Source organism: Ambystoma mexicanum, chromosome 1p, assembly GCF_040938575.1.
Source record: "Ambystoma mexicanum isolate Mex_15411 chromosome 1p, UKY_AmexF1_1, whole genome shotgun sequence".
In the NCBI taxonomy this organism is placed as follows: domain Eukaryota; kingdom Metazoa; phylum Chordata; class Amphibia; order Caudata; family Ambystomatidae; genus Ambystoma; species Ambystoma mexicanum.
The window spans coordinates 1128546981-1128573382 of record NC_090921.1 but is presented as its reverse complement, the minus strand read 5'-3'; the positions used below and the strand labels follow the sequence as shown (position 1 = coordinate 1128573382).

At 47.6% G+C, this 26402-nt stretch overlaps 1 protein-coding gene across 3 annotated transcripts in view; it reads left to right on the top strand.

The window, feature by feature from the left end:
* The window catches only part of MBTPS1 (membrane bound transcription factor peptidase, site 1), a 1184166-nt gene that overhangs the window by 942107 nt on the left and 215657 nt on the right, over positions 1–26402 (top strand). For all 3 annotated transcript variants that reach the window (XM_069604782.1, XM_069604783.1, XM_069604784.1), the window contains one exon: positions 21953–22125. In XM_069604782.1, coding sequence (XP_069460883.1) covers positions 21953–22125 — 173 coding nt within the window. The remainder of the gene's footprint in view (positions 1–21952; positions 22126–26402) is intronic.

Sequence of the window (26402 nt, the reverse complement as noted above, 5' to 3'; positions counted from 1 at the left end):
CTTGAAATTCGTGATGGGTGCTCCGTTTGAACCTTTGCACTCTTGTCCTTTGAGACTGACCTTCAAGACAGTTTTCTTGATTGCAGTTACATCTGCTCAGAGTGCGCCAGTTGCAGGCACGTTCGTCTAAGCCACCCTTTACTGTGTTCCACAGGGACAGGGTTGTACTGAGGGTACGTCCTTCCTTTCTACCTAAGGTAGTGTCTGAGTTTCATTTGGACCAGAAAGTGGTACTTCCTGCTTTCTATCCTCCTCATCCTAGTAAGCAAGAGGAGATACTCCATAGGTTGGACCCTAGGAGAGCTTTGAGCTTTTATATTTCTAGGATCAGAGTGGACAACCAACTTTTTGTGGTATACACTGGACACCGATTGTGCCAGGCTGTTACCAAACAGACCTTGTCTATGTGGATTATCCTCACCATTGCTCAATGTTACAGATTGGCTGGCAAGGACCCTCCTCTGGGTTTGCGAGCTCACTCCACCAGGGGCGTGGCTACATCCACGGCTCTACAACGGGGAGTTCCTGTTAAAAATATTTGTGATGCTGCAACGTGGTCTTCCATCCACACCTTTGTCAAGCATTACTCCCTGGATACTTTCCATGGTCAAGATATGGCCTTTGATAAAGTAGTGCTCTATTCTGCCATCTGATTGAGTATATCCAAATTCTTCTCCCTCCTCCGGTCATGGATACTGCTTTGGGAGTCTGTCAAAGATGTGGAATATGTTGGCGTACACAATCCATCCGAAGAACAAGTTACTTACCAACTGGTCACGTTCTTTCGAATGGATGTTCCTCCAACATATTCCACATCGCCCTCCCAGCCTACCCCTCTGAAGAATTTCCCATGTTATTGCAGCTTACGTTCCCACAAGGCTATGTGCAGTCATGGAGGCTTTGTGTGCAGTTATAGCACACGTTGTGGAGGGAAAAAACATGAACTGAGGCTACGGGCGCTGTGCGTTGTACTTATAACATCCGATGACGTCATCCTCGACGGAGGCCTTCGAGGGACATCCACCCAACGCCATTGACGCAGGACGCCCTCTGCCGAAGAATTTCCAAAGCAGCACAGCTGTGGACATTACATGTCAAAGATGTGGAATTCGTTGGAGGAACATCCAGTCGAAAGAAAGTAACCAGTTGGTAAGTAACTTGTTCATCTACGCTGTATAAAATACTTATGGAGGCAGAGACGATAGCACATTGGGGCTACATGAAGCAATGGGATGACACACTGGGGGTGGACGTCCCTATGGCTCACTGGGAAAATGTATGGAGGAACATTCCTAAATTGGCGCGATCAACACAATTTATAGAGACTTGGTATAAGTTTATGATGCTTTGGCACTATACCCCAGTAAAGTTGCATAACATGTATACGGCTAGTTTGCAGGAATGTTGGAGAGGGTGTTCGGGAATGGGGATTGAAAACTCATTTGGTGGGAATTTCCAGTCTTGGGTCCATTCTGTGCAGATGTTACCTCCCAGATACAAAGCATGATCATATTTGATATGGTCCCGAGCCCCGGGAGTGGATGTGTGGACAGTTCGATCTGGGAATTAGTCTGCCGACAGAACCCAGAAGGTTTTCATGATGATGCAGATAGCAGCACAAACTAAACACACTTTTATTGGCACTGATAACGTGACTTCATGTTCAATTCATGTAATTGCAAAATATTTTTTGCTGTGAAGGCCGACACTTTTTTTTTACTTCGCACCATGAATTTTATCAAGCCCTGAAAACAGGATTAGAATGGCAGTTTGACGCCAAAAAGATGTCCACTTCCCCATTCTCAATTATCCAGTACGATAGCAGGGATGTTTGTTCTTTTGCGTGTTGTGTTCAAGAGAACCCTTGTTTTTTTTAATGTTTTTTGTACATTGTATAAATTGTTCTGTGTTTAGTGTCTCGTGGGATGGAGAATTCTGCCAATATATCTATTTAAATCCATGTTCCTTGCATGGCCAACTTTAGCTGAAGACCTCTGGCCAAAAATCTCCCAAAATGAAAGCCCACAATTTTGAGATGTGTGGACAGCATCAGTCCCCATGGAAATTCTAATGCTGAAAACATTGTGGTCATGAAAATGTTGATGACTTTGCCAAATTCGGCATGAGTGCTCGGATTTGGCTAAATCAGTTGCATGTTAAATCTGGTGAATTTTCATGGAAGAGGGGAAAAATGTGATGTAAACTTAACTAAATTATAGTCACAGTTAGATGTATATAATATTCACTGAAAAAACTTTGTTAAAGGTAAGTTATGGTTAAATTCCACTAACAAGCTATAAAATTCAGTGAGAAAACGTTGTTAAAGGGACGTTATGGTTGTAAAACTGAAATACCCCAGAAATGTGCCAGTTATGGCAAGCTAAGCAACCATTTCTAATGCCACCACGTGCACTAAGACCCAGGACATTAAAGATGACATCACATATCTAGGCCACTTGTTTTTGTTCACTGTAACACTTACCTGAAATCTGCAGGAGCGCCTTGGACTGGTTTAGGTGTTCACTGTTCCTCACTAGATATAGTCCGATAGATTTTCTGTAAAGAATGGAACGATGACTTAATCTTTCTACAGTATCCAACCTTTCCCACCTTGCCCTAACATTAAATCTAAAATTGACTCCTTTTCAAAGATATAAAAATGGCAGGCTCACCTGGGCTTTTAGGTTAAGGAGCTATCCATCCTGCTCTTGTGCAGGGGAGCTATAAGAGATGAATTGGTGCAGGACGCCTTTTCCTTAGGTGGTATGAGAACCTAGAGCAAGCGCAATTTAGAAGAAAGGGGCGAGCCTTGAAGCAATAGAATTTGGTAAATTCACAGAGGCTCTGGTTCAGAAAATACGGTTTTGTAATTTAGATGAAGGTGGTTGTCATAGAAGATAATGGGAAATAAGGGGTGGGAAAACTGAGATCCTGGAAGGGGATAGTGGCCTTGAAAATAGGAGCTAAGGGAAATATACTGGCAGTAATATAACAACCCCTATATAACAGGCTTGGTCCTTTCTTTGTAATATATATATGTAAGTAGGGAAGCTAAAATGTAACACAAGCAGCCTCTTCAAGGAAATTAAATAATGAAAAACTGAGGCAAACCCCTTCATGGAAAAAAGGAGGAATAGAGTAAGCAGCGGAAATGAAAACACTGAATATATTCCCCCAAATAACCTTAGGAACAAGGAATGAAAACTAGGGAAGTGCCAATTCACAAACACTAAAATGTAACTAACCGCCACTAAGCAAAACTATAGCTGACTCTGTAGGAACTGACTGCCACGGAGGTACACGTTCGATGGATAACTGGAAAAACAAATAGTACTTGCGTGAGTTCTGGAACCCTCTGTCACAGTGCTCGAAGACCACTGAGGAAAAAATGTCTCCGTGACTGACTGAAACACTCAAGGGGAAAGATTCTGAAAATACTGTGGTAAGGACAACTGTATGAAATAGGAGGACGGAATAGAAACAGGGAAGTTACGGGGAAATAAATTACTACTGTGACAGAAGATTTTCTGAGGAAACGAAGGACCGCAGTAAACGTCACACTGCAGATGCGAATGCGAAGCGTGGACCTCCCGGGGGCTGGGGCTAATATGGAAAACAAAGCAGGATGCATAGACCTACAAAGTTAGTTTCTCAGCATAAAACTGACGGCCATGATAGGAGCCAGGAAGTCATAATCTTTCAATGGGAAAATGATCAAAGACTATCTAAAGGAGTCATCCAATCATGCCAAGCCAAGGACCAGCCCCTTAAGGTGTTCTTTTGCGAACATGAGCTTAGACTTTTGCCTGTGGTCATGACATTCACTGACCTATCTAGTCCTGATGGTTTTGTTCATTGACAGTCGGAATATGTACATTCAAAAAGTACTGTATATCTAGACATTAGCCTTGTTGTGTGTTCTTAAAGTAGTTTGCTTAGTGTTTAGTCTTCGCTGTTGGTGCATATATACGGGCCAATAAGCAGGCCAATAAGCAGGCCTCAAACACTCAATTTGTTTGCATACATGAAGATCAACTTTGTTATTGAAATTTTTGGTGATGTTTCTTTCTTCCCTACTTTAGTTTCCCTGTATGTCCCTCGGATTTGTATGTATTGCTTGTACTAACACACGTGTTAGCTGTTTCTTCCATGTTTAACATTACTCAAAACTCTAAGGTAGCATTCATTGTTTTACTTTCCAAAATGACCATATTAAACCTATTGTAATACTGTGATGCATGTTGCAGCCATCACCTATGTGTATGATTTATGTTCCTGTATTAACACTCCAATTTAATATTTTCTTTAGATGAACACATTCTTGAATACATAAAATACTTTGATAGGTCTCCTAATAAACTCTGACATCTTGCTACCAACATTGTAAACACAACCGCTTGTAGGAACTTTTTATCTCAATTTAATATGATGTCATCAATGACATTTGTGATGTCATCTTTGATGTCCTGAGTGTTAGTCTTAGCAGTGCACGGTGGTGGCGTGAATTATGGTTGCTTAACTTACTATACCTTGCTCATTTCTGGGGGGTTTTAGTTTTACTTTTAACCATAATGTCCCTTTAACAAAGTGTTTTCAGTGATAGATATATATTCAATGGAAAAACATTGTTAAAGGGACGGCATGGTTTCAAGTAAAATCGAGAAAAAAAAATGTTATGGTAAGCTAAGCAACCATAACTCGTGCCAACACTGTGCACTGCTAAGACAAACACCAAGGACATCAAACATGACATCACAAATGCCATTTTTTTTTTGTTCACTGACATGTCTAGGCTAGTTTTTATGTTTACTGGCAATGAGAATTTTAAAAATTGAAAAGGTGGTATATGTGTGTGTGGGTATATATCTCTCTTCTTGGAGTACTTTCCATACAATTTTTAATTTGACCTCGTAGTGCCCCTACAGGGCAATAAGCAGGCCTCAAACACACATTTCAACTGTGCACATGGTAATCAACTTTAATGTTGTCATTTTTTGGTGCTGTTGTTTCTTTCTTCCTTACTTTAATTTCCCTATATGTGTATGCATTCTCGATGTTTATATATATTTAATGTACTAACACAAGTATGTCGTAAGTTTGAAATTGTTGGCTATTTATTCCTTGTTTAACATTACTCGAAACTTTGATAAGGGAGCATTTATTATTTTACTAACGGAAATGACCAGATTAAAAATAGTGTACTTTTTTTGGTACATGCTGCAGCTATTGCCTATATGTATGTATGATTAGGTTCCTGTATTAACAACAACACTCAAATATGTTTTCTTTAGATGAGAACATTCTTTAATACATTAAGCAGTTTATGATAGATCTCCCGATCTTGTTATTGACATTATAATCACTACCTCTTGTAGGGACTGTTCATGAAAATGATTTTAATATGTGATGTTATTGATGTCATCCGACATTTGTGATGTCATCTTTTATGTACTGGTTTTGTTTTAGCAGTGCACAGTGGTGGTGAGAGTTATGCTTACTTACCATAACTGGTGAATTTCTGGAGGTTTTTGGTTTTACTTGTAACCATAACGTCCCTTTAACAACGTTTTTTCACTGAATTTCATGGGTTTTTACCAGTGCACTCTAATTTGCTACAACATACGATTTTGATATATATAGCAACATTTTTCTCCAATTTAGAAAGTTTCACCTTTAAACTCGGCCATTCCCCACCTTCTAGCATCATTTTGAACACTTCTATACACTTTTTGCAACTTTTACCACAGTTTTTGTGGTCGTCGACGTTCGCGAACTTCTGACATCATCGCAGACTTTTCGGACAGTGTAACATTACCACGCGCTTGTGCGCGGCATGATGACGTGTTCGCAGACAGGTCTGTGCTTCGCGAACAGCTGGAACTGCATTTTTCAGCTCAACTAGAAACTTTGAAGCTCAAAATATACCCTTGCGCAGCTCCTACACATATTCTTACTCATTATTCATTAACAATCTAGACCACAGCACATACTTGGAAGAATATCAGGAAAACTGCTATTTCTCCAGCATTGGATCTTTCATGGATTCATATGCTGTGAATATTTCCCCGTCAGGGTGGGAAACCTCGGTAACTTTAACTTGGCGTTTTCCTATGTCAAACTTTGACACTTTAGTGTCCTATTAACATCCTTTTTGGGTGCTTTAGGTCCCACCAATAGGATGTCTGGTATAAAAAGCCCTGCCCCCGCGGCTTCGCTTCAGATTTCAACCGTCTCCAAACTGTTGGGATCACCTTGTGTATCTTTGTGTTTTTGCATGTGTTTGGTATCATGGGCTAGGATGTAGTCTATAGCCCAGAAGAAGTCTTTCTTTTTTCGGCCTTCGGCTGAACCTGTGTTAAAGAAGCAACGGGCCACATTGCCTGCGTTGGAGGTGGGGAAAGGCAGTAAGTCTTTGTTGAGGCCGCATCAGTCGAAGGGGGCAGGTAGCTCTTTGTTGTCCAAGCATGGGCGGTCGGACCAGTCCAAGGGGTCTGGTGGTAGGCCCGAGAAGTCTACGGTGTCAGAAAAAGTCCTGGCGAAACCGAAAGAATCTTCGTCCAAGCACTCATCGTCCAGGGACCATCACAGGCCTTCTTCCAGCCAGGAGCCTTCGAAGCACCGGTCTGGTTCTTCCAAAAAATCTAGGTCTCCGGGAAAAAAATCGAATCCAGGGGATGCGGATCCGACGACGAGCTTGTCGACGGTTACTCTGTCTTCTACGGTAGTGCTGCAGTCTACGGTCCCGTCGTCGAGGGTGGTGTCATCGGCGCCATCCACAACATTGACTGATATTGGTCCGATGCCATTATTGTCCACGCAGATGGAATCGGAAGGGCTGTTGTCGACGGGTGGAGCATGGCAGTCCGCCACCTTTGAGTCTGTCCTTCCTGAGAGCATTTTGCAGCAGGATCCAACTACATTTTCTGTTTCTTCGGAAGTGGAGGAGGAACAGGAGCAAGGGTTTGACCTGTCTGCTCTGTCTACAGAGTGTGAGGCCTTGGACATCGAGTGGAATGGGGGCTGGTCCGCCTGGTTATCCGCTGGTTAACCCGCAGTCTCTTCTGTCGTGTCAAATGCTGTGTACGCTTCAATCTTTGTTGGGGCAGCTGGATGCGAGGTTGCCGCCGCCTCCTCCGACGAGTCTGGTGGTCGAGGTGTTGCCTGGTGAGGCTCCTAAGAAGTCTCCTCTGGCACGGTTGCCATTGCCGTTGCCGGTGGGGTTTGGCCATCCATGATCTCATCCTGAAGAAGGCGAGCTACCTGAATCGGACCCTGAGTGTTCCGCGGGACACCCTTTCTACTGTATCATCGTCGCCAACGAGAGATGATGCGTGGGACACAGACGCAAAGGTGGAGCAGCCCCGTAGCCCGGCGCAACACTCTCCTCCAGATGAAATTGGGGCGTTCCACGCCATGATGTCGAAAGCATGTCTGGAGTTTGGACTGGCGCCTGAAGAGGAACGGAACAACGGCTTCCTCTTCGACCATATGGGCAAGCAGAGGAAGGCGGTCTTCTCTGTGCCGATTCCCGACCAAGTGTGGCAGAAGGGCCTGCGCACGATGCACCACCCATTTTCAGAACCGGCTGTGAAAGGTCGTCTTGAAAAGAAATTCAAGGCTCCGGAGTGTACCCCTAGATCTTTGGTGTCGCAGCCCACACCCGAGTCTGTGGTGTCGGAGGCTGCCAGCCGGGAGGCAAGAAGCCAACGTAAATGCGTTATGCCTCTGGATAGTGAGGCAAGAAAGCAGGACTCTTTTGGAAAGAAGGTCTTGACAGTCAGGGCTACAACAGTAAAGGCTGCCAATTCCTTGACGATCAAGGCCAGATATGATTGTGAAATGTGGCATCGGCTGGCCCCAATTCTTGAACATCTGCCGGAGCAACACCGAAAGGAAGCAATGCTGTTGGTGCATGAAGGGGAGGAGGCCTCCAACCACAGCATAAATATTGCTGTGGACCTGGCGGAGTCAGGTTTTAAACAGATTCAAAATAGGGTTGTGCTTCGGCGTCAGGCCTGGTTGAAGTTCACCAACGTCCGCCCGGATTTACAGTATAAGGAAATCGATGAAGCCCTAAAAGGGATGAAGGAGGATACGGAAACCGCTAACTCTTTGGGTTCCTTGCAGAGTGGACGCTCTTCACTCCTTTCGGGCTTTCCGTGGTGCCTCAATGAATGCCCGGTTTGCTTCTGCCAGAGATCATGGTTACGGGTGCTCCAGCTACTCCTCTCAAGGGTATCGGCGGTCTGTCCAGTCCGCGCAGAAAGGCCGGGACTTCCAGGCTCAAAGAAAGAAGAGTTTGCAGTCCTCTGCGTCTAAGGGGAGGCAAACTAAACCTCAACAATGACTGCCATATGGACAATCTGTTGGGGGGCAGAGTCGCCATCCACGTCGACGAGTGGAGAAAGATAACATCAGATTGCTGGGTGCTACACGGTGCGTCTTGGCCATTCTTGAGTTCCCGGCGTGCTCCGGTCCCTATTCCGCCGGTGTATGGGCTGCAGCTGCAACTTCCAATCCTGCAGTAGGAGGTGGTTCTCATGCTAGGGAAAGAGGCGATAGAACCAGTTCCGGTGGCGGAGCAGGGCCAGGGGGTTTACTCCCGGTACTTTGTTGTGAAAAAGCCCAACGGCAGGTGGAGGCCTAGTCTGGATTTTTGGGCGTTGAACAAGACTCTGCAACGCCTGAAGTTCAAGATGCTAACCCTTCAAGATGTCATCCAGTCAGTACAGCCGGGTGAGTTCCTGGCGTCGTTGGATCTGCAGGACCCCTATTTTCACATCCCTATGCGGCGGAGGCACCGCAAGTTCCTGCGTTTTGTGGTCGGAGTGGAATACTATCAGTTTCGGGTCCTCCTGTTTGGCCTGAAGTCGTCCCCAGGACGTTCGCAAAGTGTCTGGCGCCGGTGGCGGCCTTCCTCCGGAGGGAAGGTCCTCATGTGTACCCCTACCTGGACGATTGGTGTCCAGGGAGTTGGGTAAGAAACTGCGCCACAGGAAACACCAACAAAATCTGGTGAAGCCTTCCGACAAGCATGTGCAAAAGATGAGGGCCAAAGCAAACAAGTGGACAGAGGGCATAGCTCTATCGGTCCGCGGTTACATGTCGCTGTTGGGAGCCATGTCTTTGTGCATCACTCTTATGCCCAATTGCCATCGCTTCATGAGGCCGGTGCAAGAGTTCCTCGCGGACAGATGGTCACAGTGTCGAGGATTGTGGTCAGACAAGTTGATCGACAAAAGCCTATTGGATGCCTTTCGCTGGTGGGTGTGCATGATAAATCTATTGAGGGGAATGCCCTTGCTGGAGCTGGAGTTCCAGTTCACGATTGTGGCAGACACTATGGTGGGGAAGGGCACACCTCGACGGCTTGCAGGTGCAGGGCCTGTGGTCTTGGGTGAAGACTATGTTCCACATCAATGTGCTCGAGTTGAGAGTGGTGCACTGGGCCCTAAAGTTGTTTCTTCCGTGCATCCGCAGATCGGTTGTGAGGGTGTTGATGGACAATACCTCCACAATGTTTTATTTAAGAAAACGGGGGGGAGGGCACACATTCCCGGGTCCTGTCGAAGGAGGCGCAGGACGTTTGGCATTAGGCTCTAGATCAAGGGATCCGAATTGTCGCTTTCCATCTGCCCGGAGTGCTGAATGTTCAAGCAGACGCGCTCAGCAGGGACGCTTGCCAGCTGCACGAGTGGAGGCTGAAGGAGCAGCAGGTCTCGAGGGTCCTCCGGCGATGGGGGCATCCTCTGTTGGATCTTTTTGCTACGAGGGAAAACTAGCAGTGTCATGAGTTCACCAGCAGAGGGGCTCATCCCGAGTCCTGGGGTCAGGAGGCGCGTTTTCATTCCATGAACAGGTCTCTTCGCGTATGCGTTTCCCCTGTTACTGCTCATTCGGCAGACCATCCAGTTGATTCGGAGGTACCAGTGCCGATTGATTCTGGTGGCCCCATTCTGGCCCAGGCAGACGTGGTTCTCAGATCTCCTTCATATGGCAGTGGAAGAGCCGATTCGGTTGCGAGCGGCTACGGATCTCCTGTCTCAGGACGACAGCAGGCTGTGGCATCATGATCCGGCATCTCTCAGCCTGGCTGCGTGGCTCCTGACCACTCAGAGTTCAGTGATTTATGAATATCCCAAGAATGTCAGTGAATTGTGGAGGCAGCGAGGGCACCTTCCACAAATGTCTCGTATGGACATAAATGGACATGATTCTGTGAACGGTGTGAGGGTCATCCTGGGATTGAACCTTTGAACATTTCTTCCGCGCAGGTTCTAACGTACCTGTTGCACTTGGCGGAAGGGGGATTAGCATTGTCATCCATTAAGGTGCATTTGGTGGAGATTTCTAGTTTCACGAGAAAGGGCCATGCGGCTCCTCTGTTCATTGATTGTTTGGTGAACCATTTTCTGAAGGGGTTGTTTCGGACATTTCCTCCAGTGAAGAAATTTGCACCTGTGTGGAGCCTTAATGTGGTTCTTTTGGCTTTGATGAAGCCTCCTTTTGAACCCATGTCGACAGCTCCCTTAAAGTTCCTCTCATGGAAGGTGGCTTTTCTAGTGGCGATTACCTAGGCCAGGCTGATGTCTGAATTACAAGCACTAGTCATTGACCCGCCTTACCTGAGGTTTGTGAAGGACAAGGTTCTCCTGGCCACTAACCCGCACTTTATCCCGAAAGTGCTAACAGCATTTCACAAACTTGCTTCTATTGCTTTACCCTCGTTTTTTGCTAAGGCATCCACGCCAGCGGAAAGGGCCCTGCATTCTCTGAACATAAAGAGGGCCCTAAAGTTTGATCTGAATTGCACACAGGACTTCAGGAAGTAAAGGGAACTGGTTGTGGCATATGGGCCGTCCAACAAGGGACAGGCCATCTCCAACCAAGGACTTTCCCGATGGGTTTCCTCTACAATTTCGTTTTGCCACCAAGCTGGAAAGCCTTTGAGGAGTGCTCCTAAGGCACATTCTACAAGCTCCACTGCCTCGTCGGCGGCACTGTGGTCTGGGATACCACTGGTGGACATTTGCCAGGCGGCCTCCTGGCCGGTGCCGCATACCTTCACTAGGCATTACTGTCTGGGGCAGCAGCATGCGGAAGATGTGCAGGTAGGGCGTGCAGTCCTCCAACGCCTGTTCCAATAAGGTGGGCCCTGCAGCTTCAGGTTTTTTCTATGGGAGTTGTCACTTGATGGGTTTGTTGTCTCATATATGTGATTAAGTACTGTTGGTTGGTTTGCCTGTCACACACCGCCACTAATTGGTTGTACCGCTGTGTAATCTATTCACCGCATGTGAATCCATGAAAGATCCAATGCTAGAAAAGGGAGTAGCTTCTTACCTGTAACTCCATTTCTCCAGCGTTGATATCTTTCATGGATTCACATGTGCCCGCCAACCGCCCCTGCAGGCAAACCTGGGTTTGTGTTCCCTCTACTTTGGAGGTTAAAATATGAAGGGAAGTCACGGGGCATGGCTATTTATACCAGACGTCCTATTGGTGGGGCCTAAAGCACCTAAAAAGGATGTTGATAGGACACTAAAGTGTCGAAGTTTTCCATAGGAAAACGCTAAGTTAAAGTTACTGAGGTTTCCCAGCCCGACGACGGGGAAATATTCTCAGCATGTGAATCCATGAAAGATACCAATGCTGCAGAAATGGAGTTACAGGTAAGAAACTACTGCCTTATCTTAAAAATGGCATCGGCTATTGCCATCTCTCCTCCCCAATAGCAGCCACCACCAACTGGAGGACTTGCATAACGAAGAAGCGCAATACTTCAAAAGACAATCAAGAAGACGAGGAAGATGAGGTAGAAGAAGTGCCTACCTCTAGCACCCAGAGAGAATCATGGGTGTGGCAGTTCTTTACCAATGTTGGAAATGTATCAAAGGCTAAAGCTAATAAAGTGAAATGCACTGTACTCGGTTGCAGACAACTCAGGCAGTACTCCTACGGGACCGCCCTCATGCACCGCCACACCAATTCCAACCACCGTAGTGCTCTCAGAAAGGCTGTTCCTTTCTTGGGAAGTATTAGGCTGTCTTCCTCTACCTCATCTTCCTCAACCAATTCTGTAACCACACATCCTACTTCTGTGGGACACAAAATCCCGCCAGCTACGTTGAAAGCAATAAAGGAGGCTGTTAATCCAGAACTTTCAAAAACAACCGAACTTCTGTATGTACTGCAACACACCACTCTGCAGGGGGGAGCAATTTCGAAGTGCTTTTGAAGCAGTGAACCAGGAGCATGAGAAACATTGCTGTCTACCTTGGATTTAACACTTGTGCAACATCTTCCCCTGTCCACCTGCCCCTCCATGTGTGTGGTTGATGCCCCTTCCCTAATTTCCCTCCCCACCTTAATTTCTAGCCTGCAACAAAAAAAAACACCTTTCACAGTTAAAAAAAAAATAGAACTAAAAAAATAAGCTTATAGACTCCATCTACTTTACATTTTTCAGTAAAGTAGTTAGATTCAATAAGATTCTCCAACATTCCCATTAGCATTTTTTACTATACTAATGGAAATGATGGACAATTCTATACTAGAGAAAAAGAAAAAAGCACAAACAAATTTGTCTGAAATTCTTCTCTAACATACAATAGACACCATAATCCCTTGCAGTTTAAAACTATCCGCATTCCCCTGTCTAGCACACACCGTATTAGAAAACTCGGATTACACATGCACACCATCACACAAAACAGCCCTTCTCTTGTTACTGTAATGTTTGTAACACTCCCTCATTGCCTGCTTTAAACCTTTCACACATATATCCACCAATCATATAACTCTGCATATAGCCTATCAACATATTAAACTTCCACCCACCAACTGCCACTTAACCGTGTTCTACAAATCTTTTGCATCTACATTTCCCATACTTATACTGAAGAATTGTACATAGTACTCATATAAATGCGAATATGCATTCTGCAGAAACAGAAGTGCATAAATGAAAGGGGCAGTATGGATGGACACGTACTCATGGGAGCCCAGGAGTGAAGTTCCAAAGGATCCCAAGGTGAGTGGCCACTAGCTTACTGCTGGAGCAGAGGAGTCCCAAGGGTGGGGTACATCTTAACCGTAACGTCCCTTTAACAAAGATTTTTCTGTCAATTGAATACGTTTTCATAAGTGAAAATGTTTCGTACTGTTACATCACTGTATATAAATAATTGATAATTCCTCTTTTATCATATATGAAACAACTATAAACCTCCTTTAACAAACATATTTTTTGCAACGCATACTTATGTGAGTCGTTATCGGCAGCGCATAACCCAAAAGGCAAATCAGAGTCGATTTTTGTCCATGCCGAAGGCCAGGCCCTCTGCCCATGCCAGAAAAGTTCTGTCACTTTTTTTGTACGAACGTTTCGACAATTTCAAAAAAGTAACATACAGGACAGATTTACAAAAGCATCCTTTCAGGCCTTTGCTGATGCTCCTCGCACAACTTTGCTGCAATCCCGTCCAGCACTTTCTCCCATTTAAACCTACTGCTTCGCCCATGCTGCATCCCCCCAATAAGTAAATTGAAGTAGGCATTCGTCCTTGCCGAGGGCGGAGGCCATTGTCCATGCACCAAACTTGTATCACAATTTTTTTTTAGCTTACATTTGGACACTTTGGAAAAATAAAACACAATACAGATTTGCAAAACCATGCTTTCAGGTCCTTGCTGATGCTTCTCGCGCAGGTTTGTTGTCATTTATTACAGCACTTAAGGCTGTAGCCGCAAGCAAAATATTTCTTCCCACTCAAACCTACGGTTCGCCCATGCTGCATGCCCCAATAATCGCTGTGCTTCATCTAGTACTTTTAACAGATTACCCTGCTGCTGGTGATGGGGGTTCTTTTGTGAAGGTACCCTTCCTTCTTCAAGTGTTAGGTTTCAAATAGCAGAGTGAGCCCTGTTCACCTCCGCACTGGGTTATTCAATAAGTAACTGTCGTAATGAAGCAGTCTTTAAAACCATTCTTGATGCTATATTTGTTAGGACTCCGCCGACACATAATTTGACTCTCAAGAGCCTTTCTCAATGCATGTGGTTTGTGAGCCAGTCATTGCTGCGTGTTTGTGGAAATGAGTCCAGCATCCAATCCCAATATCTTGTCCCACTATAGCTGCAAATAAGGGTGGGGTAATGATTTCAAGGGCTGGCCTGGTGACCAAGTGGGCATCTGGTTTGGCGTTCTTGGTAATTATCTTCTGATTATCATTGTCATTATCCATAGACAGAATTTTAGCCACGGGCAGAATTTATTTTTCCATTCAAACCTATCCCGATTTGGAAAAACTTCTCCACATAGCCAGTCCATGGTGGCCATGCCCACTTTAACCCCTTTGCCAGTCCCTTGTGGTCATGGCCAGTAGCCAGAGTGTCTGAGTCATGGCTTTTGGCCATGACTCAATCTGGCCACTGCCTAGGGCCACCGGGCTATACCTCAAACCATGCTTTCAAGTCCTTGCCAATGCTCCTTGCACAACATTCCTGCAAATCCATCCACGTTTTATTTTTTGAAAAGTGTCAAAATATACATACATAAAATAGTCACATAACTTTGCTCCAAGTTGACAAAATCCATTCAGACTTTGCAGAAAAATTCAAGGTTCGGTCTACAATCTTTCTAAAATCTTTTTTGTGCACATTCCTCAATTAACAACAAAGTTATTTCGAGGGGATTGGGTCCTCTGACGTATTCCATATCTATGACAAGTAATCACCACAGCTGTGCTGCTTCGGAAACTTTTTTCGGCTCCTGCGTCGATGACGTTGATGCGCCGTCGTCGAGGACCTCCTCCGACGTCATCCGATGTGATAAGTAGGACGCACGACGCCCGTAGCCTCAGTTCTGTTTTTTCTGCGAACGTGTTGCTTCGTGAATCTCGGTTAACGCCTCGACTCTTTTGAGTTCTGTTCTTCTCGGTTCTTCAAACCTGTTCGTTTTTGTGAGATAATCCTTCGTGTGAAGATGTCTTCTACTTCGTCTTCGACCCCGTATCCGGGCTTCAAGAAGTGCGGGGAGTGTGGGTCCAAGATGTCGGTGACGGACTCGCACGACGCCTGCCTCTGGTGCCTCGGGGAGGCCCACGACACGGATGACTGTATCGACTGCCAGTCGCTCACATCCAAAGCCTTACGAGAACGTAAGAAGAAGTTGTCGGTAGGTCGGGTGTCCAAGCCCCGGAAGTCGAAGTCTGCGGGGCTTTCGACGGATGATTCAAGAGGTGACTCTCCGCGTCATCGTCGGAAGTCTCGTGGGTCTCCTAGGAGTCGGTCTCGCCACTCCTTGGCCTCTTCGAGGCATTCTCGGAAGCGCCGACAGCAGTAGTCTTCCATGTCCTCTTCTGAGGACTCTGCCCGGCACGTCGCTTACCCCACCAGCCGTGCGACGCCGGAGGAATGGGCTTCCTTCGGGAAGAAAATGCTGGCGATTCTCGAGTCGCAGGGTACTAAGCCGTCCGCGCCCCCGAGTGGGGTCGGCCGTGAGACACCACTCGCACGAGTCACGGGAGAGGTCCCGTTCGGACAAGGGGACTCGTTCTCGACGTACCCGTTCCAGGTCCCGGTCCTCGACGCGTTCGAGACCGTGTGCACCTGTGATGTCTTCGAGGAAGACCTCAACGTCTGAGGCATCAAGGGCGTCGACAGGCTTTCTCGAGGCTCCGGCTCCGAGGAAGTCATCGAAGCCGTCGACGCTCAGGTTGTCGAAGGACACGCTCGGAACTCCGGCTTCGAGGACTGTGTCGATGCCGACGGCGCTGCATCTGACGTCGATGCCGATTTCGTCGACGCCGATCCTCTCGGCGCCGATGCCTGTTCTCTCGACGCCGGCGCCGATTCACTCGACTCCCTCGACGCCTTTCGAGGCCGGGGTGTCGGAGGTACCTCGTGGCACGGGGGAACCCCCTAGGAAGGCTCTGGTTAAGAGCAAGCACTCTCGGGTGCCTTCTTTTTGCCACCTGTAATATATTTCGGAGGTGGATGAGGATTCTGATGGCCTGGTTCCTAGTCAGGTTCCAGATGAAATGGCCTCGGGCCATAGTCAGCTTGACGATTTGAGGCAGTCACTGCATGATGCCAGTGGACTGGACACCTCTCCGGAGGTGGAGTTTTGTAGGCCTGAGCCTGGCTCTCATGCCAATTCCTTGTACCGGCGCCTTATGGCTAGGGTTTCCGAGTACTTGGGATGGTCTACTCCCCCAGGGGAGTTTGTGCAGGATGATCTCACGGCCATCCTTGATGTTGGTCCCCCAACTGACCCGGTACTGCTGTTTCATATGGCTCTACAGAGAAGGGTGGTGGCGGCGGCTTCGACTGCTCTGCAGAGTCTCCCGGCGGTGGGCAGGTCCTTGTCGCGAAAATACCATCCAGCCAGTAGCGACCCCTGCTACTTGACCAGGCACCCCACTCCGGAGAGTTTGGTGGTGCAGGCGGCCACGGCCCGGCAAAGCAGGCGTCGTACCCCACCATCCCTCCAGATAGGGACGACAAACGTTTTGATGGCTGGGCGAAGAAAGTGTTTTCTTCTGGTCGTATGGCGCTTCAGGCGGCCAACTCCATTTGTGCCTTGTCTCGTTTCACATACACTCTGTGGAACTGAGTTGCGTTAGCGGCTGAACATATTCCCGAAGGGGACGAACGGGATGGTTTCTTTGCTATGGTCCAGGATGGTAAGGATGCCATGTGTGAGTCCGTTCAGTCGGGTTTGGACATGGCTGAATGCGTCGGCAGGTCCATGGCGGCGAGCACCGTGATACGCAGGTTTGCGTGGTTGCGGAAGTCTGGGTTAACTCCTGATGTGCAGTCCCGGCTCCTCAACATGCCCTTTGACGGTGAACACCTTTTTGGCAGCAAGGCTGACGAGAGCCTTGAGAGGTTGCAGACCTCCAAAGCTGCAGCAAAGTCGTTGGGTGCTGCAGTTCGCCAACCTCTGCCTTTCCGTCCTAGGGGACAGCAATGGAGGGGTGGTTCCTTTCGCTATTACTCGTCCTTCAGTAAAGCGAGAGGAGCTGGCAGTCAAAGAGGCGAACACAGGGGTACCAGAGGTGGACGACAGGGTACCCGTGGTGCCAAGGCCGCTCGGGCAGTTGCCTCTTTGCCATCAGGTAACGCCGCAGCCGCTACCACTCAGTCATGAGGCCATGTCCCATGGTTCGCCGGTTGGGGGAAGGTTGGCGCAGCATCTTGTAGAGTGGCGTGCCATTACTTCAGATGTGTGGGTTCTGGAGATCATAACCCACGGCTACTGACTTCCCTTTCAGCACAGGCCTCGCGACAATCCACCGGGGAACCTCTTTGCAGAGTCCGGATCCGCTCCTTGCGCAGGAAATTCAAGCCCTGCTGGAGAAAGGCGCCATAGAACTGGTGCCTGTAGCGGAGAGGAACAAGGGATGGTATTCCCCTTATTTTTTGATTTCGAAGAAAGATGGGGGATTGAGACCCATCATGGACTTGCGCGGTTTGAACAAACTCCTCAGGAAGGACAAGTTCAAGATGGTTACTCTCTCTCAAGTCCTCCAGGCCCTTCAGCTTCAGGACTGGTTGGTGTCTCTCGACCTCAAGGATGCTTACTTCCATGTGCCGATCCATCCCAAGCACAAGAAGTACCTGAGGTTCGCGGTTGGCGACTCGCACTTTCAGTTTCGGGTCCTGCCATTCGGATTGACCTCCGCCCCAAGGGTTTTCACCAAGCTCATGGTGGTGGTGGCAGCGCATCTCAGGCAAGGGGGATTCACATCTACCCCTACCTGGACGATTGGTTGATCAGGGGGCGCTCTCCCGAGCAAGTCCGGGATCATCTGTCAGTCACCTGCCACTTCCTTCACAGGCTGAGCTTCTCCCTCAATTTAAAGAAGTCCCATTTGACGCCAACACAGCGGCTCCAGTACATCGGAGCAGTGCTCGACACTTCCCTGGGGCAGTGTTTTCCTCCCCAGGTGAGGGCTCTTCACATTCAGCAGATGGTGCACAAGTTTCAGCATGCCCAGACACCCCCAGCGTTCGAGTTCTTGAGGTTGCTCGGCCTCATGGCATCCTGCATTCTTCTGGTGCCAGAGGCTCGCCTGCGGATGAGATCTTTGCAGTGGGCACTCAAGATGCAATGGTCCCAGTCCTCCGGCAGGATGTCGGACCCGGTTCAGGTGCCGCCCTCGGTCGCCCGGGACCTTCTGTGGTGGGCCGTCGAAGGCAACTTGATGAAGGGGGCTCCATTTTGGCTTCCCTGGCCGGAGGTGACGATCGTGACGGATGCATCCCTCACGGGATGGGGGGCTCATGCCAACGAGCTGACAGTCAGCGGTCGTTGGTCTCCGTCAGAGTCCAGACTCCATATCAATCTGTTGGAGCTGAGGGCCGTCAGGCTAGCCCTGAAGGCTTTTCTGCCGACTGTGCGAGGAAAGAATGTCCTGATCCTGACGGACAACACAGTGGCCATGCACTACCTCAACAAAAAGTGGGGGGGCAGGGTTACTTCCTCCGTGCAGGGAGGCGATGCAGCTCGAGTTCTGGGCCATCCGGCAGGAAGTTTCGATCTCGGCAGTTCATCTGGCCGGAGATGAAAACGTGACGGCGGACGCTCTGAGCAGGCAGAGCACGATCTCTCATGAGTGGGAGTTGGCTCAGGAGATTCTCCTGGAGATCTTCGCCCTTTGGGTGACCCCTCAAGTGGATCTCTTCGTCTCCAGTGTCAACCGGAAATGCAAGAGTTTCTGCTCGCGGGAATTTCCTCCAGAAGGAGCCTTAGGAGACGCGTTTGTGGTGGAGTGGTCATTCCCGCTGCTGTACGCGTTTCCTCCAGTCCCCGTCATCCCGCAGGTGCTGCGGCGGTTACGGAAGTTTGGTTTCCGGATGATCCTCATTGCTCCAGCGTGGGCTCAGAGGACGTGGTACCCGGACCTTCTCGACTTGTCCATCTGCCCTCCACCTCGTCTTCCCTACCGAGACGATCTGCTCTCCCGGGAGGTGGGTCAGGTTCTACATCCAGAGGTCAGATCCCTCAACCTTCACGCTTGGCTTCTGAAAGGTTGAGGTATAAGGATTGGGACCTCCCTGAAGACGTGATGGAGGTGTTGCTCTCGGCCCGACGGCCAGCAACAAAGTCTCTGTACCGTTGGCGTAAGTTCTGCGACTGGTGCAGAGTTCAGAATGTGGATCCTTTTGCATGTGACATCCCCATGGTTCTGTCCTTTTTACTTTCTTTGGCCCACAGGGGCTTGCAAGTGGGTACCATTGAAGGTTACCTGGCGGCGCTGTCCATCTTTAAGTGCTCGTCTGAAGAGTGTTCCTACTTTAAAATCCCTTTAATTTGACAGTTTCTGAAAGGGCTCACTAATGTGTTCCCTCCGTCACCTTTCCTGGTGCCCGGTTGGGATTTAAATCTTGTTCTTAAGTTTCTTATGGGTGCTCCGTTTGAGCCTTTGCATTCTTGCCCTTTGAGGCTGTTAACTCTGAAAACTGTGTTTTTGGTTGCGGTTACTTCCGCTCGCAGAGTGAGTGAGTTACAGGCACTTTCAGTTAAGCCACCCTTCACTGTATTTCATAAGGACAGGGTTGTCCTTAGAGTTCGTCCTTCTTTTCTTCCGAAGGTGGTTTCGGAATTTCATTTGGCCCAGAAGGTTGTTCTTCCGCATCCTGGTAAGGAAGAGGAGAGGCTCCATAGGTTTGATCCTAGGAGAGCTTTAAGCTTTTATGTTTCACGCGTGTCCCGGGTCAGAGTGGACGATCAACTCTTTATTAGTTACGCTGGAAAGCGTTTGGGACAGTCTGTGACGAAAGAGACTTTGTCTCGCTGGATTATTTTGGCCATCTCGGAGTGTTACCGCTTGGCGGGTAAGGACCCGCCGGCTGGCTTGCGGGCCCATTCTACCAGGGGTATGGCTGCATCTACTGCCCTGCAGAGGGGTGTTCCTATTCGCAACATCTGTGATGCAGCCACCTGGGCTTCTGTATATACATTTGTACGTCACTCTTCCCTCGATTCCATCCGAGGACAGGATCTGGCCTTTGGCAAGGCGGTCCTTTGCTCTATTTGATTGGCAATTCTAAATTTTGATTCTAAATTATTCCCTCCTCCTTGCTCTGGTACTGATTTGGGAGTCTGTCATTGATATGGAATACGTCGGAGGACCTAATCCCCTCGAAGAACAAGTTACTTTCTTACCTGGTAACGTTCTTTCGATGGGATGGTCCGACGATGTATTCCATATCGCTCCGTCCCTGCCTTCCCCGCTGCCGAATTTCTTTTGCGATTGCAGCTTACGTTCCGCAAGGTTTTGTGTCTGACTGGCAGTTGACTAATGTCACACGTTCTGGGGGAAAAAACTACAATTGAGGCTACGGCCGTTGTGCGTCCTACTTATCACATAGAATGACGTCGGACGTCGGAGGAGGTCCTCAACGACGGCGGATCAACGTCATTGACGCAGGACGCAGACGCCGAAAAAAGTTTCCGAAGCAGCACAGCTGTGTGATTACCTGTCATAGATCTGGAATACGTCGTTGGACCATCCCATCGAAAGAACGTTACCAGGTAAGAAAGTAACTTTTTCAACCCATCTAGAAATGTTGAATCCCCTTCCCTCTATTTTTGCCCCATCTTCACAAAATCCCCCAAAACTTTGCAAAAACATTCAAATCTGAGTCTTAACTTTTTGCATACTTTTGGGCAGATTCGTGAAACGGCACCAAATTTATAAGCCTTTCAAAAATGTGTGACCATCCCCCCAGCCCCTCTATTTATGTTTCCTTTGGGCAAAACAGCACCAAACTTTGTAGAGGTATTCAATGTCACATCTAGAATAATATCAGAAAAGTTCATACAGTTACATTGAGTGGCGCCAAAGTTATACGCCATCCAAAAACTGCTTTTCACCAACCCTCTAATACAAAAATGTTTGGATGCCCTCCAAAACACCTGAGATGTTTGCGAAAATTACAGGGGTGTCCCCACACTGTTTGCGACTTCGAAGGTGCAAACCTGCCCTTTATTTTGGCTTTTTATGGCCATGTCCCCTCCTCGCCCCCCTCACCTCCCTGGAGATTGTTTCATGTGTTAGACAAGTGCAATGTTGTGTTTTTTTAAATGTTTTTACTGTGATATTCGCGGACAACATGTGCCGTCCGCGAATCCAACTTGGCGGGCATGTCCGAAAAATATGACGTACCTCAGGCTTTTCACCACCCATGTCCGCGAACATCACAACGTCCACTGGACTAGTCTGCAGCGAACAGTGAAGCGAGGCCACGGACCGAACCCAGATAGCACACTTTTTTTTTTTTAACCTACTCTTTGAGCATTTTAAAAAGAAAATACTGAACAGATGTACACCAAAATTACAAATGCTTGCTTTCGGGACCAAGCCGTCGCTCCTGGCACAATTTGGTGAAAATCCGTCCAGCGCTTTGGGCTGTAGGCATGAGCAGCATTTTATTTTCCATTGCGTCTATGGGAAAACACACATTATGGGACCCCCACTATAACTTTGCCCCCTCTGCACGCAACCACAGCAAACTTTGCAGAATCAATCTGCTGGGGCCATATACTGTTTGTGTGAGGATTCATCCGGGGGGGGGGGCCTAAGTTATAAGCTGCCCAAAAAGTGCTCTTCGTATGGCTACCGCAGGGCCTATAATCTATATGATACCAAATTAAACTAAACACTTTTCAAATCTGCAATTTTTACTTGCTCATGTATACATCTTACGTCTTGGATAGCCATTTACAAAGGAGTGTTGCATATTGGCTGTTCTGGTTCTGTTGGTGTTCAACAAGTGATTTAAAAGCATCATTTTGCATTATTACAATTGTAGTGGGACTAAGTGACCAAGCATTGAAATTGTGCAACTGAATGCATTACCGAGTGAACGTTTTCGGTTTCATTTTGTTTTTCACCACATAACCTAAATATCTTCATTATACCGTCCTTTGTTTTTACAGTCTAAAAACGGTGCAGAGCAGATTTCAACTGTGAAGCTTCCTGTTAAAGTAAAAATCATTCCTACGCCCCCTCGGAGCAAGAGAGTCCTTTGGGATCAATATCACAATCTCCGCTACCCACCAGGATACTTCCCCAGGGACTATCTCAGGATGAAGAACGACCCATTGGACTGGTTTGTATTTGCACTTTGTGTACTGGGTCAGGTTGGGGGCAGACGGGCCAATATCTAATGTTGTTTGGAAGATCTGTTACAGTGGACATTATCCAAAATGCAATCAGTTAGCAAGGCAGCATGCAAATTTCAGGTTGGTGAGCCGTAATGAACAGTTGGGCAGATTGATGATTGAGTAACAAAACTGGGTATCAATGGTACATTGGGCTGGAGTAGGAATTTGCATGTGTTGCTGTGAAAACCAGCTCCGAAAGTTGTTGCGAAGAGAAAGTTTTAAAAAAGAACGGTTTGATGTGATATCATTTGAGAGATGCGTTTGTTCTTATGTTAGCCAGTCTATTTTCATTTACTGTTGCTTGCTTTTCCAGTTTTACACTTTTGCCTAAAATAACTGTTTGACTGGGTTTTCATTAACTATGTTAAAAATGGTCAATTTGTATGTTTAAATCACTTCTATATCTGTAAATGTAATAGGTGCAGGTACACTTTTTTAATTGGGACCGTTGGGAAATCTTTTCTTCTTGCAGCTTCCCCACCTACTTCTGTGGATCTCCAAGGATGTCCTGTTTCTATGCTTTTGTAAAATTCCAAATCATCACCATAGTAGTTTCAAAGCGCTGATCCTTGTCCGTGACGTATTACGTCCCTGCTTGGGGAAACCAGACCTTAGTTTCCTGGGAAGCAGAGCAAGAGAGTGGAACATGGCTTGCTCTCAGGAGAATGTGCCTCTTTGGGTCCACAATGATCTTGATCGCTCAAGACTGGTCCCAGAGAATGTGGTACATGGAGTTGCTGGACATGGCAATCTGCACTCCTTGACTTCTACCACAGATGATATACCTCTCCCACTCTGAGGGGAGGGTCCTGCACCCTAATGTACTCAGCATAAACCTTCATTCCTGGTTGCTGAAAGCATAAGGTATATGGAGTGGGATTTGTCAAAGGACGTTCTGAATGTACTCCTCTCCACTACAAGATCTTCCTCCAAATCTATAAATGCCTACAGGTGTTGGGGGAGGGATCTGCACCCTTTTACTTGCTTCACATCCTCTGTTAGGTTTGTTTCTGTCTTTGGCCCGGGCGAGTGTGCAGATAGGTACGGTTAAGCAGTGTCTTGTGGCAATTTCAGTCTTCCAGAGGACCCGGTGCTCCTTTTTCACAATCCCCACGTAATTCCTGAGGGTTTTTTCTAATATGTTTGCCCCACGCCAGTATGTTGTCCCTGTGTGGAATTTAAATGTAGAACGTTTTTAATGGGCGCTTGTTTGGGAACCTTCTTTACTGTCCGTTAAGTGTGCTCACACTTAAGGTGACTTTCCTGGTTGCCATCATTTACGCTAGAATGGTGAATGAGCTCCAGGTGTTGTCAGTTGAACCTCGCTACTTTTTCTCCAAGGAAAATGTTACATCGAGAGGTACACCCTCTTTCCTTCAGAAGGTGGTCTCTGACTTCCATCTCTCTCAAAAGATCCTTCTGCCTCCCTTTTTCTTTTTTCCTCCACCTCATTCATCCAAGGCAGCGGAGCGTTTTCATTGGCTGAATCTGGTGCAGGCAGTCAAGTTCTAATTATCGAGGACAATGGAAGCTAGAACAGATGACCAGCTTTTCTTTTGTTGGCACTGGTACCGTAGTTGGCAAACAGGGTGTCGATGGATAATTCTTTGCATCTCTGAACGTTAGGACACGACTTGCAGGGCTCGTACGACTAGAGGCTTGCCCGCCATCTCCGCCATACAACGTGTAGAGTCCCTGTTCTGGATATTTGCCGTTCGGCTATGTGGGCTTCATTGCACACATTTGCTAAGCATTACTGCTTGGACTATTTTTCTGGTGAGGGTGCTTGTTTTGGCAGAGGAGGCCTTCAGAGTTTTCTGGTTTCGATGGTGTCCTTGCTACTCTCCCTCCTCCAGGTCATTGTACTGCTTTGGGAGTCATATCCTCATATCATAGATGAGAAATCAGTGGGAGGAAGGAGTCCATTAGAAGAACAAATTATTTACCTCAGCAATGTTCTTTCTGATGGATGTTCCTCCCACGGATTCCTCACTGCCCTCCGTACATACCCCTCTTGGGGTAGCTATATGTACCTGTCATGTCTGGCGCTGAGCGTATCGGGCAGGGCTGCCTTGCGCCCTCTGGCGCTGAAACATTTTCTTAAGAGCAAATATGCTGAGGGATAGATGGCAAAGAGGAGATTCTGTGGGAGGGATATTCACCAGAAAGAGCATGACCGTTCATCAGCGCGAGAGATGGCTTGGGAGAAGGAGGGAGGTGTATAGGAGAAAAACGGGAGAGTGACATAGCGAGATGAACAAAGGAACACAGAAGGACCAGAGAGGGGGAAGACCGGGGTCTCTGGAAGGCACGACCCTTAAACCACATCTTGAGAAAATGGTTGGATAAGATCCCTAGATTGTACTCTGAGGGAAACTAGAAAGGTGAGGCATTTGCCTTTAGGCCATCATCTACAGCTAGATAGATTGTGTATGCTAAGTGTTTCTGATCACTAAAAACAATCTGGGGTTGTGGGATGTCCGAATTAGGGGGACGAGTGCCCATCCCTAGGTTCCAGACAGAGGGATGGCTACTAGGACTGTTTGAAATGAAAATAAAGACCCTTACACTTAATTTGCGAGTCAGTGTGTGAGTCAGGCCATCTGTGACCGAGGGATGAGGGGTGTAGCGCAGGTGGCAAGTTCAAATTGTTTTGTTTTCTGCAACCTCCCCAGTGACGCTCCCACCTTCTCTGAAACACCCCCCCCCCCCTTAATATTGCCTGAGCCCAACTCCATCTACATTGTGATGACCAAATTCAGTTAACACAACTGTTTAGTGTTTTTTCTATGGCCTGCCCATTGTCTTTGTTGTCCTCCTTACATATGCTTCATGTCAGAATGGCTGTCATTGACAGTTTGCCTCCCTGGACCGCTTGGACTTCCCTGGCTGAATGGAATCCAGGTGTGTGTGTGTGTGTGTGTGTGTGTGTGTGTGTGTGTGTGTGTGTGTGTGTGTGTGTGTGTGTGTGTGTGTGTGTGTGTGTGTGTGTGTGTGTGTGTGTGTGTGTGTGTGTGTGTGTGTGTGTGTGTGTGTGTGTGTGTGTGTGTGTGTGTGTGTGTGTGTGTGTGTGTGTGTGTGTGTGTGTGTGTGGCGCGCAGTGTGTGTGTGTGTGTGTGTGGCGCGCAGTGTGTGTGTGTGTGTGTGTGTGTGTGTGTGTGTGTGTGTGTGTGTGTGTGTGTGTGTCGCGCAGTGTGTGTGTGTGTGTGTGGCGCGCAGTGTGTGTGTGTGTGTGTGTGGCGCGCAGTGTGTGTGGGTGTGTGTGTGTGTGTGTGGGTGTGTGCAGTGGGTGTGGGGCAGTGTGTGGCAGGCCTCAACTAATTGGTAGACTGCCCAATGTTTTAAAGGTGCATGGGCTCTGATTGAAAGACTGGTGATCACCACCACCCAGCCCTTTCAGAATGTATATCTGTGGCGATCAAGAGCCAATCGTCAGTTAACTACCTGGAACTGCTCCTGTCTACTTGTAAGAAGATGACAGTGAGGCTACTTTCTGGAAGCTCTGTTGCTGGACTTCAGATACCCCTAAAGGCAATGCTCTGTTACTTTTGAACCATTGGGAACGTTTTTCCCTTGATCTGGTGGGCACAGTCACATCCTCCATCTTAGCAGATGCTGTGTGCTTCATTAAAGCTCCTGAGATGGCGAGGCATACAGCCAGAAGTGAAACCACAGATTTGTTTCTAGAGAATACATAGTGGCATTGAAACTTTCTAGAAGTGCTTGCTCCATTGTGCGGTCAGACTCTGCTCCTGTCCCTTTATGTAGGATAGCTCCATTGTTCCATTCGGCAGTGCTTAGTCCTGACCAGGGCATTCAGACCTGTTGTGAAGGGTCAGTATTGTGTTAACTCATTAATGCTTCTGTGCCTTGATCCATCAACCTGAGGGGGTAGTCTTGCAGGCTCCTCTGACCTAGTTTTCATCATTGATCCTGTCCATCAGTTGCCAGTGGCTCTGCAATCTATGATGTCCAAAATGCAACCATGAGCAGGGAAACACCAGATGTTGGAACATACCTCTACAACGTAGTACCCTGGACTTTTTTGCCACACTTAGAAACATTGCTCTACACGTTGGGGGACTGGAGGACTCTTCAAACACCTGATCTGGCTCTGGTCCTTCTTTAGTCCCTGGGGCTTTGCCTTCAGACCCTTCTTCTCGGCACCAGATTCCAGCATCATCTACTTTGGATTCCTTCGTTCATCTCCGAAATCTTATTT